Consider the following 20,030-nt stretch of genomic DNA (forward strand, 5'->3'; position numbering starts at 1 on the left):
TGCCTGTCACATGGCTGCTCCCAGTGGATCATAACAGCTGTGTCAAAGGAGAACTAAGGGGAAGGATGGGTCTTTGCTCCTCTGTGCTGGTTAAAGCAGGGAAATCCTATGGGAATTATCACCTGGGGATTTTTAGTTGTAGTTTTTTACTTTGCAGGCAGTAATCAAACCCTGAGGAAAGAGCCTTAAAAGACGAATACCTGGAGCTTCATTTCTCTTTACTGGCTGGGGAAACTGCCCACCACTTTACCAGGATATTAAAAGTTCTCTGCAAGAGACTCCAAATCATAGTTTGGAGACACATGCTCTGACACACACAAGTATACGCTTGTATGTGGCTTCAGTTAAGACAGGACCATTATAGCTCATGAGTAAGAAATGATTATATTAAATTGTCTGAGAAAGTTTAATCAGTTTTAGTGTTTAATCTGTCGCAGAATGTTTTCAGTGTCCATTTTTTTTTATCACCGAACTACAACTTGGATTCATTTTGCATAATTACCTTTGCCACTAAATGTATATCACCTGCTCGGTTAGGGAAGAGTTTTCAGGGAAATCTGGAAATCAATAGTAATAAAGTGAGTAAACACTGACAGTGGAATCTACCACCTTTCTGTAGCCAGGTGCTGCATCTAATGTGTTGCTGGAATTGCACTGGCAGCTCCAAAATAAGCGGGACCCTATTGCACTGGAGTGATCTTTGAGCGCATAGCAAAACCATAGATGTTTTAAAATCGAAGCAATTCTCCAAAGCTCTTTTTCTGCACCCTGGCTTCCGTTTGTGCCGGTATTTGCGCTTGATTTGCACAGTCAGTTGAAACCCATAGGGCCAAATGGTAGGCTGTTGCTGCTCGAGTGTGCAACACAAGGAGATGGCGCAAAGAGCGCCTTCTCCTTTCCCCCGCCAATCCATTGGGTCCTCGAGACACAGCTGGAATCCTTGAGCTCAGAGAGGGCTGACTTTTCTCTCACTTACGTTTTGTCATTCCGTTAGCTTCAGTAGAGGATGATGAGGCCCAGCAAATGGGTGGACGTCACAGATCTAGCACCTCTGTGTGCACTGTCCTGTGCAAAGGGGGTGGGAAAGAAGTCGGGGTGTATCCCCACCTCACAGCCAGCCGTGCAAAGGAACAGATCTCGAAGCTTCTTCAGGAGTGTCACTGCAGCTGTGCTGTCCTCCTGGCAGGTGCTCAGACACTCAGGAGATGGGCACGGGATAAGAATTTAAAAAGCAGAAATGCAGGGCTGTGTCTTATTGCCTTAATTTAGCCCCTCTTTATATGCAAAGCTGATTTCACCTTCTGACCTCCGGAGTCGGGTAATGAAACTCCTGCGTCTGATCTAATCAGTATGGTACCTCAGGAGCAGGATCGTAAATCAATGTATTGTTGGAAACTCAGCTGCCTGCGAAGTGCAGCATTATCTGAGCACCTCGCAGTGGTTAATGCATTTATTCTAATACCCCCCCACAGGGAGGTAGGGAAGTGCAATTGTTCCCATTTTACAGGTGGGTAACTGACACCCAGATCCTCAAAGGCACCTGACTCCCATTGATTTCAAGTGGTAGTTAGGCAAGTTTCTCAGGCCCAAATCCTCAAAGATATTTAGTTGCCTAAGGTCAAACTGGAAATCTGCGGCAGAGCAGGGAATTAAACCTGGCTCTCCGAGTTCCATGTAGCATCCTAACCACTGAACCATCCTTCCCCTTCTTATGTTCATGCAAACAATTCTGAACATAATGAGCAATTTTCATTTCTAGTTCTAAACATGTAGCCCACTGGAGATAAAAATCTATGTATATAATATACTATGATTTCTGTGTATGATCTTTTGCAGTTCAGTTATCTGTATAGTTTTTTTACTCAATGATAGAGTTCTGTTTTGCTGTTCTGAGAGATGAAGATCATCTAACAATTTTTAGGCTAGAGCTATGCTGTGAATCACAGGGCAGGTTTTACATCTTTATTTAAATAGTGCCTCATCTTAGCCTAAGCTTAAGAATGATATAATTGCTGTTCAGATTAAAATAATTTTTGCTAACTCATAATTTGAGACTGAATACTAATTAGTTTTGGAGTGGGTTTTTTTGTTGATGTTCAGTATTCACAGCTTTGGGCACTATTTTGTTGATGCACAGTGGTGTGAGGACATTATGGTAGTCATTAGAACTCCGTGAGAAACAGGAAAAAGACTTCAGGAGCCGATGAGAAGTTGCTTCCATTTTGTCAAGTTCATGACTTGTCCATTTTTCATGACATTTTTAAACCAAAATTTTATCAAAATCGTTAAATGTTTTTTGTTTACCTGAAAACAAATTTTCTTACCAAAACTGGATTTCAGTAAACAAAATTTCAATAATAAATTTCTACAAAAATTCAATACATTTTTCAATAAATATTTGATACATTTTTATTAAAAATATAATGAAAACATTCATATAAAATGGACAATGTTGATAACAAAATGTTCAGTGGGAAATTTGTTTTTGAAAAGAGGCTCTTTTTTTACCAAAAATTCTCCCTTTTTAGTGCAAAACATTTCAACAGCTCTAGACTAAATCAGTCCATCAAGAGGATGCCTGTAGGTGGGTGAACATATGTGGATAACATTGCTAATTCCTGCTCCTTAGCAAAGAATGCTCAAATAAATTGGTTAGTCTCTAAGGTGCCACAAGTCCTCCTTTTCTTTTTGCGAATACAGACTAACACGGTTGCTACTCTGTAACCTAGCAAAGAATGGTGTACTGTGTATCAAATAAACAATGATGCAAATTGGAGAATCAACGATGTTTCTTTCACATACAACATACGTCTCTTTACATTCATCAGTGGCGCCAGAATACGCCGATCATTTTAGATGGGGCAGCTAGATAAGAAAACTGTTAGATTTGAGGTACTGTAACTTTCCCTCTTATGTCCTCTGGTTTTGCCATGTATGTTCTAGATGATAAACCGTGATGGCAGGAGTGAAGTAAGACAAATGTGAACAGAGTGAAATGTGCAATTATTTTTACTGCCTCACTTATTGTTATTCCTTTTCTCTTATGTCTGTGAGGCTCCAGTTTCCAGCTTAGTGTCCTCTCTGTAGGCACATTTCAAGGCTATTTAACTGGTATTCGGGGGCAGAATTGCATTATTTGTTGATTTCTTTGCAATTGACTTGGCAAGGTGATCTTGGTGTTGACAATTTAGCAAGAACAGCGTTATTTGTCGTGTTCCATGTTCGGCCCCAGAATGCTCATTTTGTCATGAACAAGAAGCCTTAATAGGGCTGCCTTGGCCCTATCAGTCCCCCACCTTCCCATTGCTGAATCTCACATTCCTTGTAAGCACAGCGCTGAGACGAGACTCACCAGCAGAGCTTCTGTGCAAATGGGTCATTAATGGTTTGTGAATCTGAAGATGGTTAACTCATCTGTGCAGTCAATTAAGATGAGTTTTTCAGTTAACAGGCACCCTGGGAAGAAATGAGTTACTTTCATTTCTGGGATTATGAGCACTTAATGAAGAAAGCATATCAGAATTCTACCCAGGCTGCACAAGATAACCCCAAAATGCAACATCGTGGGTTTTTTTAATTTGTTTGACTAAGAAAAGCTTGCCAGGTGAGAAGGAGAAAGCAATGCTTATGTGAATTGTCCTGCGGGTGCTGAGCAATGGAGAACTGAGCCACGGGCCATAAATTAAAATGGCTGCACATGCAAAGGCAAAGGTCACTTGTTAATTTTCTCAACCCACCATGTCTAGCCCTCCCTCTGCTTCTATTTGTCTATTTTAAAATAATATTTCAAAGTTTCCTTTAGTTAAAAAAATTGCCGTGGTTTTCCTCTTGGGATTGTTTTTTTTGTAAACTGAGGATATCAGTCGTAAAGTAGGTGCATCTGGTTAAAATTCAGTGCCAACCTTTTGCCATCAGATAGGCATATCCTGAAAAATAGGCCACATCCTCAGCTGGTATTAATTGGCATAGCTCAAGCAAAGTTAATAAGGCTGTTTTGATTGACACCATCTGAAGATCTGGCCCAGTGATTTTAAGTTCTGTCTGTGTTGGACTGAAATCCCTAGCTAATGAACCCCTGGATTCTCCTGAAATGTGAAATATGTTTCATCCCAGTTCTTTGTGTTTCTGTCTCCATTGTTGGAGCTCATTGAAGAGATGTGTCCTGAAAGGGCCATTTATTTTTTTAGCACAAACACATCTCTTCTGCATATTGTGTCATCTGAAAATCTACTTACCCAAAGCCCAGGAGCATTACGTGATTGTCGGTTTTTAAGACTGAATAAGTCACTTCCCATATCATCCTCAGATGTGTAACTGATAGAGAGCTAGCTAGCAATATGTGTTTTTACACACACACCTGATAACGTAAAGGTAGCATTGCAAACTTTAGCACTCAGGAATATTATGTGGATTTGAAACAATCCCCGGAGAATTTTGGTTCTCTTAAAAAAAAGTATTTTGGCAGCTTTTAACAGATATAATCCATCTCCCATATATTTTCAAACCACTTAAAGGAAAACTGCTCCCATCTACTCTATAGGAAAATTTGATTTGCCATACTAGATCAGACCACTGGTCCATCAAATCCAGTTTCCTGCCTTTGGCAGGTATCCTGTAACTGATTACGTAAATGTTTCATGCCAATTTAGCAGTGCTGTTCATGAAAGGGAATTTCTTCCTGACCCCTACAGAGATCCATTATGCCATGATACAGGAGATTTGAGAACACATTGGTGACCTTAGCTTGCGGTACTACAAATATTAATGATCACAAAATTATCCAGGTCTTTCTCAGCTCCAGTCACTGTATTTGACTTGATAATATCCTGCAGCAGTGGATTATATAGGCTGAATATACAGCTGTGTGAGGGAACATTTGTTTATTTATTCTACAGTCTCCAGCCATTAATTTAATCCAGAGTCTTTTCATTATCTTAACGAGACATTGGATAGTTTTCACCATATCCTCCTTCATTTTAGATTTCTCATGCACGTGTTCTCTAATCCCTCTCCTTCCCACAATAAATGATTGTTTTTTGTGGTCTTTCATCATTCTTCAATTTCCACCATACTCCCACCCTTCTCTTTCTGTGGACTGCTGCAATTTGCACTCTTCTTAGAGTGAGGTTTACAAAACTGGACACACTGTTCTAGATATACTGCTTATTGTCGTCCAATAACATTCCTTATAATGTTGGCGTGACTTCAAAGGGACTACTAAATCACGCAGATGTGTAAGTGTCTTTGCTGAATGGGGCACTCAATTTTTCACAAGCCAAAGTTCCAGACCGAGTTATAGAGCAATATGACAGCTTGCTCAATTTAGAATTGAAAAACATGACTCCATTCTTTTAGCCCTTCCCCCCAAAGCACTTGCTATGCAAAAAGGTTTCTGAATTAGTTCTGCAGTTCTTGTACAGTCAGCAAACCAATACCATAAAACTGATATTCCTTTTAAGAGTGGAACCTGCCTCACCCCGCCACTCCTCCGCCCAGGCTTGCTGCTGTTGTGTAGGGATTCTGCTAATGGGCGGTGGCTGCTGCTGCTAAACATTGCACTTTGTGTTGTGAAACTCTCAAGGGTCTTACTGGAGAAAACTATGATTTGATGGCAGCAACAAAAGCATGTTAAAGGGATGGTCCCTAACGGTAGGATCCAACCAATAGAAGTGTATTGGGACTTCTGCTTCAGTTTAATGCAATAGCTACCCCTCTCATTAACAGCTGTATAGCAAGATTTTGCATACATTTCCTTTATCCATCTCAACTATTTGTTCACTCACTCAGCATATGAGTCTATAATAAATAGTATATACACTCAGGGCCATTCTCTATTTTCACATATTCGGTACTTATCTCAGATTTTTTTCTTATAATTGAATCAAAAAGTCATTTTAAATCGCAGTAGACCTGTCTGGAAAATAGTTGCTAGCCTCCAGTTCTCCTTGTGCCATAAGGTAGCAGAGTATGGAGAATATGGACCCTGAAATAGTCCAGGAGATAAGAAACTTGTGTGGGCAAAACAAAGTATCTACTGATAAATCTCACTTTGGTGTGTTAAAATTGGAGCCTCTAATTGTTGCTCACACACACACACACCTCCCTACCTACATTTACACCTCCAATGCCTCTCATTTCCAGGCAGGGACTCATTTTGCTCCCAAAATTACCTTTTCCCCCCCAGATATTTGGTGTCCCCTCACTTCTATTATTGAAAATTATTGACATCACAGGTAAAAAATTTTGAACTGGAGATAACAGAGCTTTACAAAAGAGGAGAGACTCTCTCAATGTTTTAAGGTTCTTGGATGAATCTTTGTTTTGGATTTCTCAGTTTGGTTCTTTGTCCCACTTTAGGGCCTTGGCAGGTTGAGATCTATGCCAGAGTAAACTATTGAGAAATAAACAGTTTTCAAAGGGGCACCATGCCATTAAAATCATCAAGAACCAAGCATGGCTCTAATTTCAACCGAAGAAGCCTCTGTTTCAAAATAAGGGTCAATGGTTCCCTGCTTCTCCATCCCCCACAAACGCTGTCCGTCAGCTGTGAATGAAGTACAGGGCTATGCTTACGTGGCACTTGCTGATTAGGAGACATTAGTAATGCTGAATATGGTATGCGGCCCCCTGATGTTGAGAGCATTAATTAAATGGGGGCCTGACTCTAGAATCTGGAGACTTTGAACTATGTCACTATGTTCAAAATAGGCCAGGGTGGTAATGGCAGAAAGTCATTTTTATCTGACAGCTGTTCAGTGGCATATGTTGCATAAACTGTTGGCTTTGGATCAGTTCTTAGTAGACAGGTATCTACATAAAAAAAAATCACTACTGGCAGCCTTATCTCGGCAGAAATGCTATGGGTAGAGTAGGCAGAGAGAGGAAGGATGTGCTAGTGACTGGCGTGTTTAGTGGGGACTTGGGACAAGACTTTGCAGTGTTGCATATAGGTCCCTGGACATTAGAGAGACAAGGCGAGTGACATGCTATCTTTTATGGGGAGAGAGAGAAGCTTTCAAACTGCACTGAGCTCTTCTTCAAGTCAATATAACCTAGGCTCCTACTAGTGGGTTTTCAAAAGTGCCTGTAATGAGCAGGTGAGGCAACGAAGTCCCTTTTGAAAATTGTACTTAGCCATCTGTATCACTGAGGCTTTGCAATGCTGAGCACAGCAATGCCTAAATACCTTTGAAAATCTGGACCTTGGTCTCTCTGGGGCCCAGGTCCCCACATGTCAAATGGGGGTAATAGGGGTGTAGGGAAGATAAATACAGTAAAGATTGTGACAAACTCAGAGATTGTCAATCTGGTTTCTTTTAGGATCATTGCATTCACTTGGGGGGGGGGGAGGGATTAAATTAAAATCATAGTTATGATCCCTTCATACTTTGCATATTGTTTATTAGACCAATTCAGTAGTCATTTGGAGGGTCCAGTCATGGTACCACATACAAATACATTTGCCCACCGCCAGTTGTCTGCATTGGTTAATTAATTAATTTCAGTTAAATTGTTTTCTTTATCTAGTTGTTTATTTTTAATTTTCTCAGTGTCCACTACCCCCAGTTGATTAAATTAAGTCAGCCACACAGACAGCCACCTTTTCAGTGAAAATTAATTTAAGAGCCATGGGTAGGATTTATTGTCAATTTCACAAGGTCTAGAAGAATAGCTAAAGCAGTATTTAGTTCTGCCCTGAGATAGGGCTAGTCAGTATTTAAGTTAAAAGGAGCACACCATCTTTAAACAGGCTTTGGTAGGGTTTTCTTAGCTATTGAGCCTAACTCTTTGATCTCCCCTGCTGTGAGCCATAAGTTGCTTGTAGGCTTGTTCTGAGAGAGTAATAAGTATTGTTGTTTAGCAATTGTGTTGTTGAAATTCAGCTCCACTATGTCTGACAGTATTTATCTAAAATACTTTCCCGGTTTGTGTTCAAGTTCCAGTAAACCGTGTCTTATTGTGCGACCTTTTCATTTTCCAGTGAAAAGGGATCAGCTCGTCAGATAAAAGCTACAAGCCGTAGTACAGGAAAAATGCGTGCTCAGAAAATCCGAGCATGATTGAAAACAAGATGTGTTAAATCAATGCGGTTTATCGCCTGCCTATTCCTGGCAATTGCTGTTCTAAGCTCATTCTGAGCACACACTAGATGATAAAAGTATAGTGTCACAGTGCTCACTGGGGTGTGAGGGCAGGGAAACATGTTTATCAGACAGGCTGGTATGGTTTTTTTCCCACTTGATAACAGTTATTGTCAAAACTCTTTGGGAAGAAATCGGAACAATTATAGAAGTGAGTAATATTGCTGCTGTTAAAGTCTGAGGCTACTGAGAGGTCTAGAATTATAGATTTCCCCCAAATATTACAAACCGCAGACAAAACTGTTTTAGTTGTAATCACTTTAATACTGTATCATCCATTATACAGTCAAAATGACCTGTCTGCTTTCTTCTGAGCACGTAACCTTTTAATTATGTTGCATGCCCAAATCAAAGATAATGTTCAAAAATAAAGATGCATGGAAGCCTGGAAGCTTTAGTTTTCTCGAGGGATTTAATCTTAATTTAGATCTTTAATATAACTTCATAACTAAGCCTCCTGGAAGGTCAATTTCTTCCAAGAACATCACACACGGTTCACAGGAGGCTCATTACAGTTGTGGGGCGGGGGGAGGGGTGCACTTTTTCATAGGGGTTGTTGCCAGTGCCCCACTTCCCATCTCAGAGGCAAGGATGGGGGAAATGATTGCTGGCATATTTCCCCTTTCCTCCCCAAGTAGAGACTTGTCATTGGACTGACATCCACGGGCAAAGGAAGGCAGAATTTTAAGACATCGTACTGTAGCAATGATCCTTGACGTTCAGTAAGGGACGTTGTGTTATTTATGTAGCCTTTGGTCTTGAATATTTCTTTTACCAAATGGCAAGTGAGGATATAAGAATTAAGTTCAGGCTAAGCTTTCACATCTTAAGGTCAGTGTGTATGTGTAGGATAGGTGCAGAGGCTTGTACTCAGACAAAAAGAAAAGGAGGACTTGTGGCACCTTAGAGACTAACAAATTTATTTGAGCAGACAAAGTTCTCCATTACACAAGGGGTTGAATGGAGTTACTTCTGACTTACAGTTCTGTTAAAGGAGCAGAATCAGGCCTCTTATAATTCGCAAAGAGAGTAGACAAGAGATGGTCGGATTTGCAAAGAAGGAAAGGTTAAAAATAAAGCATTTCCTCAAAGCAACACATTAGAAGCTTGAAAATGTATATTGATGAAGTGAAAATAGGGCTTTTCTTACAGAATGACGGGTTGCCGCCTCTCTTTCTCTCTATTTCAGCCAAGACCTTACAAAAAATGGCTGCTGGGCTCTCAGCACTTTTGAAAAAGAGCCTAAATATGGACTTTGGAGCCGAACCATGGGCACCCATTTTTAAAACCTGTGGCCTCTTTGTCTAACTATATATTCACTTAAACAGAGTGGGAGTCCCCTGAGATCTGCGCTTTTCCAGCAAAGTCGTTTGCAGCGAAGTCGTCTTGCATTTTTTCATGAGTTTCCAGAATATGTTCCAGACAAATGGAAAATATTTATCTGAAAATGCTGTTTCTGCCCTGTTGGTGGAGATTGCAAAGTATCTCAATTAACCCAATATCCTCCTGACTGGAGTCAGTAACTAACGAACGTAACTTCTGTAAGCCTTTATGTTCTATGTACTGGTGCCCGAGCCTGTGCTACCAAGCTTTTTTAAACTTTTGTTAAAGGCTCCAGAAACTTGTTTGATGCATGAAACCACATGATTTTTCAGGTTGTTTTAGAGCCAGATCTCACCCATTGAGGCAAGAAGACAACTGGAACAGTGAAAGGCAAAGGAATTAGCTTGGAAAATGGCAAATCATTCAGTTTTTCCATGTACCCAGATTGCAGCTGGGTCAGAGGTTATCATTCAGAGTTAGTGTATTTTGAGGATTTTATCATAAAATCACTGGCATTCAAGTGCTGCAGGAATGGGAACCAATATATGAACCTGAACAGACCGATCTTGTAATTTCAATGTTTAACTTTCAGCATTAATTTGGGGCCAAGTCTTGCATTCCTTACACACTCAAAATCACCACAGAACACCCTTGGAAGTGTAGTTGCAAAAGGAACGCCGGACCAAGTACTTAGGTACTGAAAGTGCAGAAAAATTGCCACCATAAAAAAAAATCACATTGTGTAACGTGCCTCTGACGCTGGCCCATTTCACCATTAGTTCAATAAAGAACAGTCGCTAGGGAAACCCAGAGACCCAGGTGCTAGTCTGATCATTGGATTTGGTTCCAGAATGTTATTTATTGCTTGGCAAACATATTGGATATTTGTTTGGACATTAAATTGCAATAAAATATAAATATTTCATTTCTTAATATCTCCATCTCTTTCTGTTTCCAGTTAAAAAAAATGACATCATGTCACAGTACCGTTAAGAAAAGGAAATTAAACACACAAGAATATATTAAAGCAAGAGAACCATGCAGCCATAAAAAGCAGGGAAATTCTGAGTTAGCTCTGGAATGGCCCTTCTAACACCAATTTTTCTGTCCAGGCAGTGGCTGCCCCTCCCACTTCCATTTTCCATTGCCTACGGGAATAAATACCCCTGGGAACGTTAATGGACAGGAAGCTTTACGAAAAACAAATCATATTCACAACAACAACAACAGGAATAGCCTGAAAGCATGTGTGTTTTCATTGAAAGAACTTTAATTAGCAAAGAGAACTCTTTGCAGGGAGATTTGCAGGATACACTTTTTCATTTGACAAAAAGAAAAGGAGTACTTGTGGCACCTTAGAGACTAACAAATTTATTTGAGCATAAGCTTTTGTGAGCTACAGCTCACTTCATCGGAAAGTAGAGGAGAGCAGCGTAAGAACCAATCGGAAAGTAGAGGAGAGCAGCGTAAGAACCAAGTAGAAACAGCTGTTCAGAGCGGCGGGGAGATGCGTTGCTGGAGGAAAGGACAAATGCACAGGAGAAAAAGTCCACTGTGATCCATGATTTTTTTTTTTCTGAAGACATTCAACAGTGTGAGACCCAGCTGTATCAGAGACGGTCTCTCACCTGTACTCAGTTAGGCTCAGCTGAAATGCTCTTTGTCTCCAGACAAATACCTGGAAGTTTTAGCCACTTGATCAAATGTCCAAGTGGAATGGGTTCTTCAGCCAAATGAAATTTGTCATTGTTTGTCCTGACTGTACTGCATATTTTTTGTATATAATTTTTAATTGTTTCAGATGACTGCCGTGTGAATAGGTACATAACGTTGAGTATGGGTATCTAATCTCTGTCTAGACACTCACGTTGTCAAATTCTGTACACACCTTTGGCAAATTGTGTCATCAACTAAAGTCCGGCTGCTGCTTTGTGAACCATGCGGGCACACCCCAGCACAGCAGCCTCTTGACAATGCAGGGTCAGTGTCTGAAACTGTACTGTCCTTCTGTTTCCCTTGTAGGGGCAAATCCAAAGGAAATGGGCTTTGCATAGGACACAGGGCCTGAGGTCAAAGCATCTTCTCAGCCGTGGAACTCCAGTGGTCCCACTCTGAAGCTACTGTTGCATTGTCATGCTGCAGTGGCATTCTTTCCCTCTGGCTAGCCCCAGAGTATGTGTGTGAGGGTGGAGCTGACCTGGGATGGACCCACTTGCCATGTTCTCTCCCTTACCCAGCCTGCCCTGCGTCCACTCCCTTCACGCCCGCCCCCCCAGAAAGCCCTCCGTGGTGCTACAAAAAGAAGCAATACGGAACACTAACGTGTGGTCTTTCTGCAGCCTCTCTTTCCTGCTCCACAAACAACCAAGGCCCTTCTGTTGGGAGTAGGACACTCTGCACCTGTGGAGCAGAGGCAAATTTTTTCCCATCACTGGTAACATATAGCTTATTATGAGTATTCTTTTCTTTTGTTGTTTGAGCTTCCTGTGTTCCTTGCCCTTTCATTCAGCCTTGCTGCTGGCTACATCTTCTGAAGCAGAGAATGCTCCCAGTTTATATAGCTAGGTGCCGGTTTCATATTGGTTTTGCATCAAACAGAATAAAAGAAAAATTATGGCTGAAAAATAAAAGGAATAAATGAAGCCATGAATGCATGGGAAACAAATTAACTGGTTTTGCTTTATGCTTTGAACTCTTTGCATAATGCTTCTATGTAGTGTATGTTTATTTTTCCTCAAATAATAATGTTAAAATGTGTCTAATTCAATTATTCTCTGCATTAGCTGAATGAGTTTTCCTTGGTGAAGAGTTCTCCTAAACTACCCCAAGCTATGAGTTCCATATGATATTTGAACAGGTTCTTTTAATTGCTGATATTAAGTGTCGATCATTCTGCCATAAGTTGGCAGCATGGCTAGAGAAACAAATTCCTCTCTCAGATACATCAGACAGTCATTCAATTAATCACCAAAGTTTTATTGACACAGTAGGAATTCATTATGTGAAATATTAAAAAAATAAATAAACAACCCCCCCAAAAAAACCTTCCACTGTCTGGTTTAAATAAAAAAGAGGGGCAGGGACTTTTTAATATGGTGGATTATCTATATGTCTTGATTATAATGATCAACTCAATCATTGAAATTATAGTGATGGTGGAAACATTTTTCTCAAAAGTTTAAGCAGCATTTTGGTTGAAAATCAAGTTGGAGGTGGAAACATGAATATAATGCACACTCGTGTCCTTATTTCCACAGACATTGTGTGTGTTTTTTATTAAACCCCTTTGATTTTATGAATTATGGCTTCAGATTTTCTGCATAAAGAGCTCTGTGGCTTATTCTGTTAGAGTTTAATTCGAAAGAAAGTTCTTCCTCAAGGGTTTAAGAAGTAATTCATAAAATGGTAAGAATAATAAATATTGTGCCTTAACTCATAGATAGACAGATTTTGTACACTTGGGTGTAATTTTAGTTAATTCACACAAGAGACAGGTTGAAAGTTTATTGTTTGGAAGTGAGAAAAATGGCTTAAATCTCATATTTGCAAAAATGATTATATTAGCTTAAATGAAAATGCTATTCTGTTAACAACTTCAATAAGCATTACATTTGGAAAAGTATTTTAAAAAAAGTTACCTAAAGTTCGTTACAACTTAAGATATATAAGTGAGCGGAAAGTACTTACTTTGATTTATATGTCTTTTGGAGGTGTAATTATTGGCTTTTTACTCACCTATGTAAAACAATATACTTTTGTAAATGGATTTCTGGCCACTTTACTCCATTTTTTTTAAAACATAAAAAGTAAGCACTGTCAATCAAATAATTTTAAGGTTTATTTCTTCTTTAGAAATGATTGATAGCCTTTTAGATTTACAAGTTGACAAGTTAAAGGGTTCTATTGGTATAATTATGTACTAAATTCATAGTCTTTCAATTTAAATGTCCTTTTAAAACCACAAGATTATCATACCTGTATTTTGAAAAGTGGGCCAGTCAGTTTGGGTTGGTATACAAATTACTTCCATTAGCCTTGGGACCTATTTGAATTTAATACAGTTTTTAAAGTTATTAGCACTTTCAATAGTACTTTTAAAAATTAGGGTAATGGGAATGCATTTTAAGTACAATATATGGTAACTTGTTTTTAATGTATGGATGGATGTCAAGAACACAAATACTGACTTTATTGCTCAGTCTGAAATTATGAAAAAAATCTTGATCCCCTGCCCTCCTCCACTTTATATTAGGACACTGGGAAATGGAGTATATGTGTGGTGGAGTTCGGATGTAGAGGACAATCCAGCTGTCATTAAATATAATGCCAAATCCTTCCATTAGGCCAGAGTCTGATCTCGTGTGTTCACCGGTATAAGTGATGGAGTTACTCCAGATTTTCACCAATGTAAATGAGATCAGAATCTGGCCCATTTCTTTGGCATTTTGGTGTAATGGAGCAGGTCTTATTCGTAACTGGAGGCAAAAGTTTAAAATTGACCGAAATTACAAGTGAACTGAGTTTACTGGTCTAAATTTGAAGAAAAATGGAGGATGGCCATGGTCAAATCTATGGTGAGACGAGCAACTCAGTTTTATTTTGCATTGGGTCAAAGATAATACAATTCAAATAGTTAGAGACTGAATAAGATGACAGACAATAAATGCTGCTAAGGACCTGCTCCTGTAAATGGCTAAGCGCATTCTCCATCCTCACTGAAGAAAAACTGAAATCAGTTGAAGTTAAGGGTGCTCAGCACCTCCCGGGAAGCACTTAGCACCTTGTGGGATTGGACCACAGTTACTTTTTTTTTGGTTCTCCAGTTTAGAAAATAGTCCCAGGAAATACTCAGTGGATTTCTAATGTGTTGAAAGTGTGGGAAGATATGAGAAAATGACTAGTTACCTCAGAGGGGAATTTCAAAACTGGCCTCCATTTATAATATCCCAGAACTTAGTAACTACTTTCAGGAAAGATGGAGAGGGGGCAAGTGGGAAAAAACTAGATTGCCTTGCAGGAGAAATGTACTTGACAGAAACTAGCTAAAATCTTTTAACACAACTGCAAGAGAAATCTCGATTAGAACTGTGGGGATGTTGTTTAATGTCTCACACTTGAGCTATTTATTATAAATAATAATTTATCAGAAGAATTAGATACAGTTTAAGCTAGACGTATCCGCAATGAAGGGCAGTATAAGGAAATTGCTAAATAATGAGATCAGTGGTTTAAAAAATAAGTACATTGTGTCTAGATTTTTCTACAAAATTACATGGCAGTGCTGACAATATGAGGCTAGACTGGGAAATGGAAATAAGCAAAATATCCAGAGGACTGGAAGGCTGTTATATTACCTGTTCTCAATCATGAAGTGAAATACTATGCTTGGATGTTTCTGCATGTCAGTCTAACAAAACAACGTAGATGCAAAGTTTATAGCAGAATATAGACTCATAGAAATGCAGGGTGGAAGGGACCTTGAGAAGTCATCAGGTCCAGCCCCCTGCACTAAAGCAGCACCAAGTAAAGCTAGACCATCCCTGACAGGTGTTTGTGTAACCTGTTCTTAAAAATCTCCAGTGATGTGGATTCCACAATCTCCCTTGGAATCCTATTCCAGTGCTTAACTATCCTTATAGCTAGAACGTTTTCCGTAATATCTAACTACATCTCCCTTGCTACTAAGCCCTTTTTCTTCTTGTCCTGCCTCCAGTGGACATGGAGAACAATTGATCACAGGCCTCTTCAACAGCCCTTCATATAGTTGAAGATTGTTATCAGGTCCCCCCTTGGTCTTCTTTTCTCAAGACTAAAACAGCCAATGTTTTTTAAACTTTCCTTATAAGTCAGGTATTCTAAACCTTTTATCATTTTTGTTGTTCTCCTCTGGACTCTTCCTAGTTTGTTTACATCTTTCCTGAAGTGTGGTGCCCAGAATTGGATACAGTACTCCAGCTGAGGCCTCACTGGTAACACGTAGACCCCAGAATGTTATTAGCTCCCGCATCACGTTGTTGTGATCCCCGGATCCCTTTCAGTAGTACTATCACCTAGCCAGTTACACCCCCCCCCCCCCACAATTTTGTCGCTGTATTGTGGAGGGATGCCCTAATACTTGGGGAACATCTCGTATTGAAAGACTGCTGGTCTGATGTTAAAACATTGTTGCAAGAGTTATTTCAGGGATACACCCAAAAGATTCCTGTTATGATGCTAGAGAAACTTCCTGATTCAGTTTAGGTGAGTAAGGGTACGAGAATCTGAGCCTTTGTTTGCAAAATCAAATACCCATCTTAGAAATGTGGTTGCCAAGAATAAAAAAATTTGAATACCCTAGAGTGGACTAACACCTGGCCTATTTGGGGGAAGATTGGCCGAAGGGACAGAGGGATTGGTTAAAATCAAATCAGTGATATTACTTTTATACTATATGTGTGCTTACTGTAAACTGTAACCTGCCGATGATGTAAAATAAACAGATATTGAAATGGCCTTTTATTAAAAATAAAAAACTCTGGCAAGGTTCTTCCACTCTTACCCAGATTGAGTAGTTGTATACCCTACCTTCATGGCAGTCCCATTTTGCTTCTCGTGGAGTAAGGTACTACTCAGTGTGAGTAAGAGTTGCAGAATCGGACCCTAAATCCATTGAAATGAATTAGATGGTATGACTCTAGTCACAAGAAGATAATAGTCCTCATAATGAAGCCACCATAGAAGTCAATGCAAGGTGCATTCACAGTTCAGGAGAGGTCAGAGACTGAAATGGCAGGTGTCGGTTAGGACAGGCCAAGATATGCTGACAACTGTGTAAGGAGGCTTGCGAGTGCCTGACTCTGGTTCCAGCCTGGCAGATCACTTAAACACATGCTCAAACTTTAAACATGCACTTAAGTTCCATTGACCTCAATGTTTTCAATTAAGTGTGGAGATGATAGAGACACAGTACACCATGGTCAAGGTGAATGCAAGACGTCTTTATTTCCTGTTTTCACAGGGTCTTACCTCTGTAGTGTGTGCCCCCTTGTGGCCACACTGAACAGTGGTTCTAGACATTCACAGCTAACACCATATTAAGCACTTGCTTGAATGCTTTGCTGAATAGGGATGGGCTAAAGCATGTGCTTAAAGTTAAGCAAGTGCTCAGCTGCTGTGCTGAATCAGGGCCTCTATCAGTGCTATTAATGCCACGTTCTCAGGAGAATTTAAATCTTCCTCTTCCTCCCCTTTTCCTTCGCCTTGATGACTGTGGATAAAACCTTAAAAAGGCAAATGGCAATGTTAAATGAAATAAACTCGGTGGGTGTCAGTTCAGGTGTTGATAATTTGAGGGCTGATCCTGGACCACTGAAGTCAATGGGAATTTTGCAGTTAACTTCAGTGGGTGCAGAACTGAGCCCTTGCCGTGACAAAAGTGCACAAAAGCACATGATCTCTACATACAGGTGGTACTGAATACATAATAGCATGTGAGAATGCGAGTCTCCTATGCTTTGTCCTTTTGTCTTCCAATGAAATGGGACTTTCCTTCTAACTTGAAAAGAGAAACAAATGAAATGCGGGGTGCAAAGCATTTATCAAATGAATTTATCAAGGCTTTCAGAGATAGTAATTGCTCCTTACTCAGAAGCTGTTTACAAAGCCCTGAAACTTTGCAGCAACCTTGTCACAGATACTTGAGCAGGAAGGTTTTGTTTCTTTTTAAACCAAAGCCTCAAAACTAACCTCTAACAGTGCTTGAAGCAAGACTTCACAGTCATTGCTGATGTAAGTAAAAAAGAGCAATGAGAGATTTCGCTCTGATCGTTTTCTGATCTGGCAATGCATTGCCAATTGTTACCCAGCATGACTGAGCCTCCTTGCTTGACGTTTGTCATCTCATGATGTTTGTTGTTGTTGTTTCAGCCCTGAACGAGCCCACCATTGACTACGGTTTCCAAAGGTTACAGAAGGTTATCCCACGGCACCCTGGTGACCCCGAACGCTTGCCAAAGGTCAGCACCAAGTTTTGTTGTTTTTTTTAAATATGGCAAAGGTGGGACTGCCTGGTGTTTGTTTGAAAATAAGCACTTTGATCTTTACCAAAGGAACCCACCAGTCTGCCTGTTAATGTAATGTCCTGGTTTGGCATCAGTGGCAGCTGACATAAACACTCAGCCCAGAAGGTTCAACTAACAAACCTTCGTTGCAGCCTTCTGGGATATTGCACATGGCCTGCATCACAACTGGAGCTAGCCTGTCCACTGCCTGGTGTATGCTGTGTCTGGAGGTATTAAAGGCACAGTCCACTGCCGGTAGTAATGTTCAGGAATGCTCTACACCAGCATGGGGTATTGTGGGTATTTGGGAACACAGGCCTTCGGTACATTTCAGCAAAGTTAGACCTGGATAGCTAGATGGCGTCTGTCTTAGCAGTGTCTGGTACTGCAGTCACATCTTACAAAATTACCCTGAGAACTCTACCATTGTATAAATCAGAGGAGCACAAGCCACTGTGAGTATGTGTCACTTTATGTTCAGCCATGTGTCTCCATTTAATATAATAATAGTGCACGTCATTGTTTCAGTAAACAATGAAATAATCAGGCCATATCTACACTACAGAATTACGTCAACCTAAGTTACACTGGCATACAGCCACCGCAGTTATTACATCGCTAGTGCGTGTGCACACTTGGCTCCTTGTGTTGGCAGGGAGTGTCCTCACTGGGAGCGCTTGTATCGATGCAGAGTGCAGTGCAGTGTGGGTAGGTATCCCACTTTGCAACTTGTCACCATCCAGCACAGGGTGTTTGGGGAAGTTTTTGCAATGCCTGATGAGAGATGTGGTCAAGTGGCTTAGTGATCAGTTCTGCCCCCTTCAGTCATTGGAAAAAACCTGCCATTGACTTCAGTCCTTTAACAGTAAGTGGTTGGGCAGAAGGGAATTGGGAAATTCCAAGTTTTATCCTGGCACTGACTCCCTCTGTACCCCTGTGTAAAATCCCTTGACTTTTCTGCATTAGTCTCCTGAGTGTAATATTGGGGTATCTCATAGCTCTGTTGTGAGCATTGATAGTGCTTGTGAAATGCTTTGAAATGGAAAAGAGTTAATAAGCATCATCACGTTATTATGTATTATCTGTTGACACAGGAATGAAATTAGATGAGTTATTTTAAATGTCTTGTTAGCTCTCCATTCTCTTTGATTGGAAAGGCTTCAGGCATTGGTGCCTGGATTTTTTGTTTTGTTTTTTGTTTTTCCTTCCTGCCTCCTGAGAAATTAGAAGAAAACATGCTGTCCTGGAGCATGGTTTTTCATTGGCTTCATTTGCCCTCCTACCTCTCTCTCCCCTCATCCGCATGATTTTTAGACAGGTTTGCAGCATGCTTTTGTACCTAGGACTGCTTCCTCAGAGGTGCAATCCTTCCTACAGATAAACAGCATCCTACTTCTGCATGAGGCTTTTGTGACTGCAGCATAGCTCTGCAGCCAAGGATGCCCACTGAGAGAAGCTGTTTGCCAAAGAGTAACAACATGGTTATGATGCACTCTGGATTTGCAAGCCTAAAGGGTGCAGAAGTCATAAGATTGCTATGGACTCAACTTTCCAATTAAATAGCAGAGCCTTCTTGTCTGTTTTTAAATAACAGATCAAATGTAAATTAGGACCAAACATTTTCAGCTTGGGTTAGCAGATTTGATATTGCAATGGGCTATCAATCTCCTCTCTGGCCACGAATGCTTATGGATGGGCTACTGCAGCATGTGCCCTCCTGGGCCAGTGATATGATATGGCTGTGCAATTTGAGTTTGGGTCAAGTCTGGGTTCATTGCAGCTCTGCCCATACCAGAATCTGAGCCCTAGCGGTTTGCACGGTCCTAGTATAAAACAATGGCTCTTACTGCATCGGAAGAACCTAACCTCTTTGTATGGGAAAATCAAATTTTACTTATTCATCTACCTCTTCTGACACTCATCTCAGTTACATTATGGCCTTTCTCATTGTGACAGCAAGGAATCCCACTCGAGTAACTGGCAGCAGAAGTTTTTTGAGGTTCAGGTGTGAGAAATACTACAGAGAATGTCTGAATTTCTACCTTGTTAAAAGCAGCCCAGGGATAAGAGCTGAGTCCACTAACCACAAATTGCTTGAATTAGGGCTTTTCCACCACATGCTAGCCCAGCAGGCAAGAGGGCAGATTGAAAGGGGGAGCATTTCCTTCTCAACCCACAGGTATGGCCCTCACTGCAGTTCTTGTCCATGCAGTCATAGAATCCTAGAATCTCAGGGTTGGAAGGGACCTCAGGAGGTCATCTAGTCCAACCCCCTGCTCAAAGCAGGGCCAATCCCCACTTTTTGTCCCAGATCCCTAAATAGCCCCCTCAAGGATTGAGCTCACAACCCTGGGTTTAGCAGGCCAACGCTCAAACCACTGAGCTCTCCCTCTTCCCCTCATGGTGGTGGTGTTTTTGCAGAGGTTCAGGGTGAAATCTGGACTTGTCAGGTTTGCCCCACGTCTCGTGAGCTGCTAACTATTGGCACCCAGGTGCAAATTTATTGGCTGTGCTGCCTGCATTATTT

At 40.6% G+C, this 20,030-nt stretch overlaps 1 protein-coding gene across 12 annotated transcripts in view; it reads left to right on the top strand.

Annotated features, from left to right (window-relative positions):
• The window catches only part of EBF1 (EBF transcription factor 1), a 331,639-nt gene that overhangs the window by 274,318 nt on the left and 37,291 nt on the right, over window positions 1–20,030 (top strand). For all 12 annotated transcript variants that reach the window (XM_037906748.2, XM_037906743.2, XM_037906745.2 and 9 more), the window contains exon 11: window positions 17,370–17,458. In XM_037906748.2, coding sequence (XP_037762676.1) covers window positions 17,370–17,458 — 89 coding nt within the window. The remainder of the gene's footprint in view (window positions 1–17,369; window positions 17,459–20,030) is intronic.

Source organism: Chelonia mydas, chromosome 8 (assembly GCF_015237465.2).
Source record: "Chelonia mydas isolate rCheMyd1 chromosome 8, rCheMyd1.pri.v2, whole genome shotgun sequence".
NCBI classification, from domain to species: Eukaryota; Metazoa; Chordata; order Testudines; family Cheloniidae; genus Chelonia; species Chelonia mydas.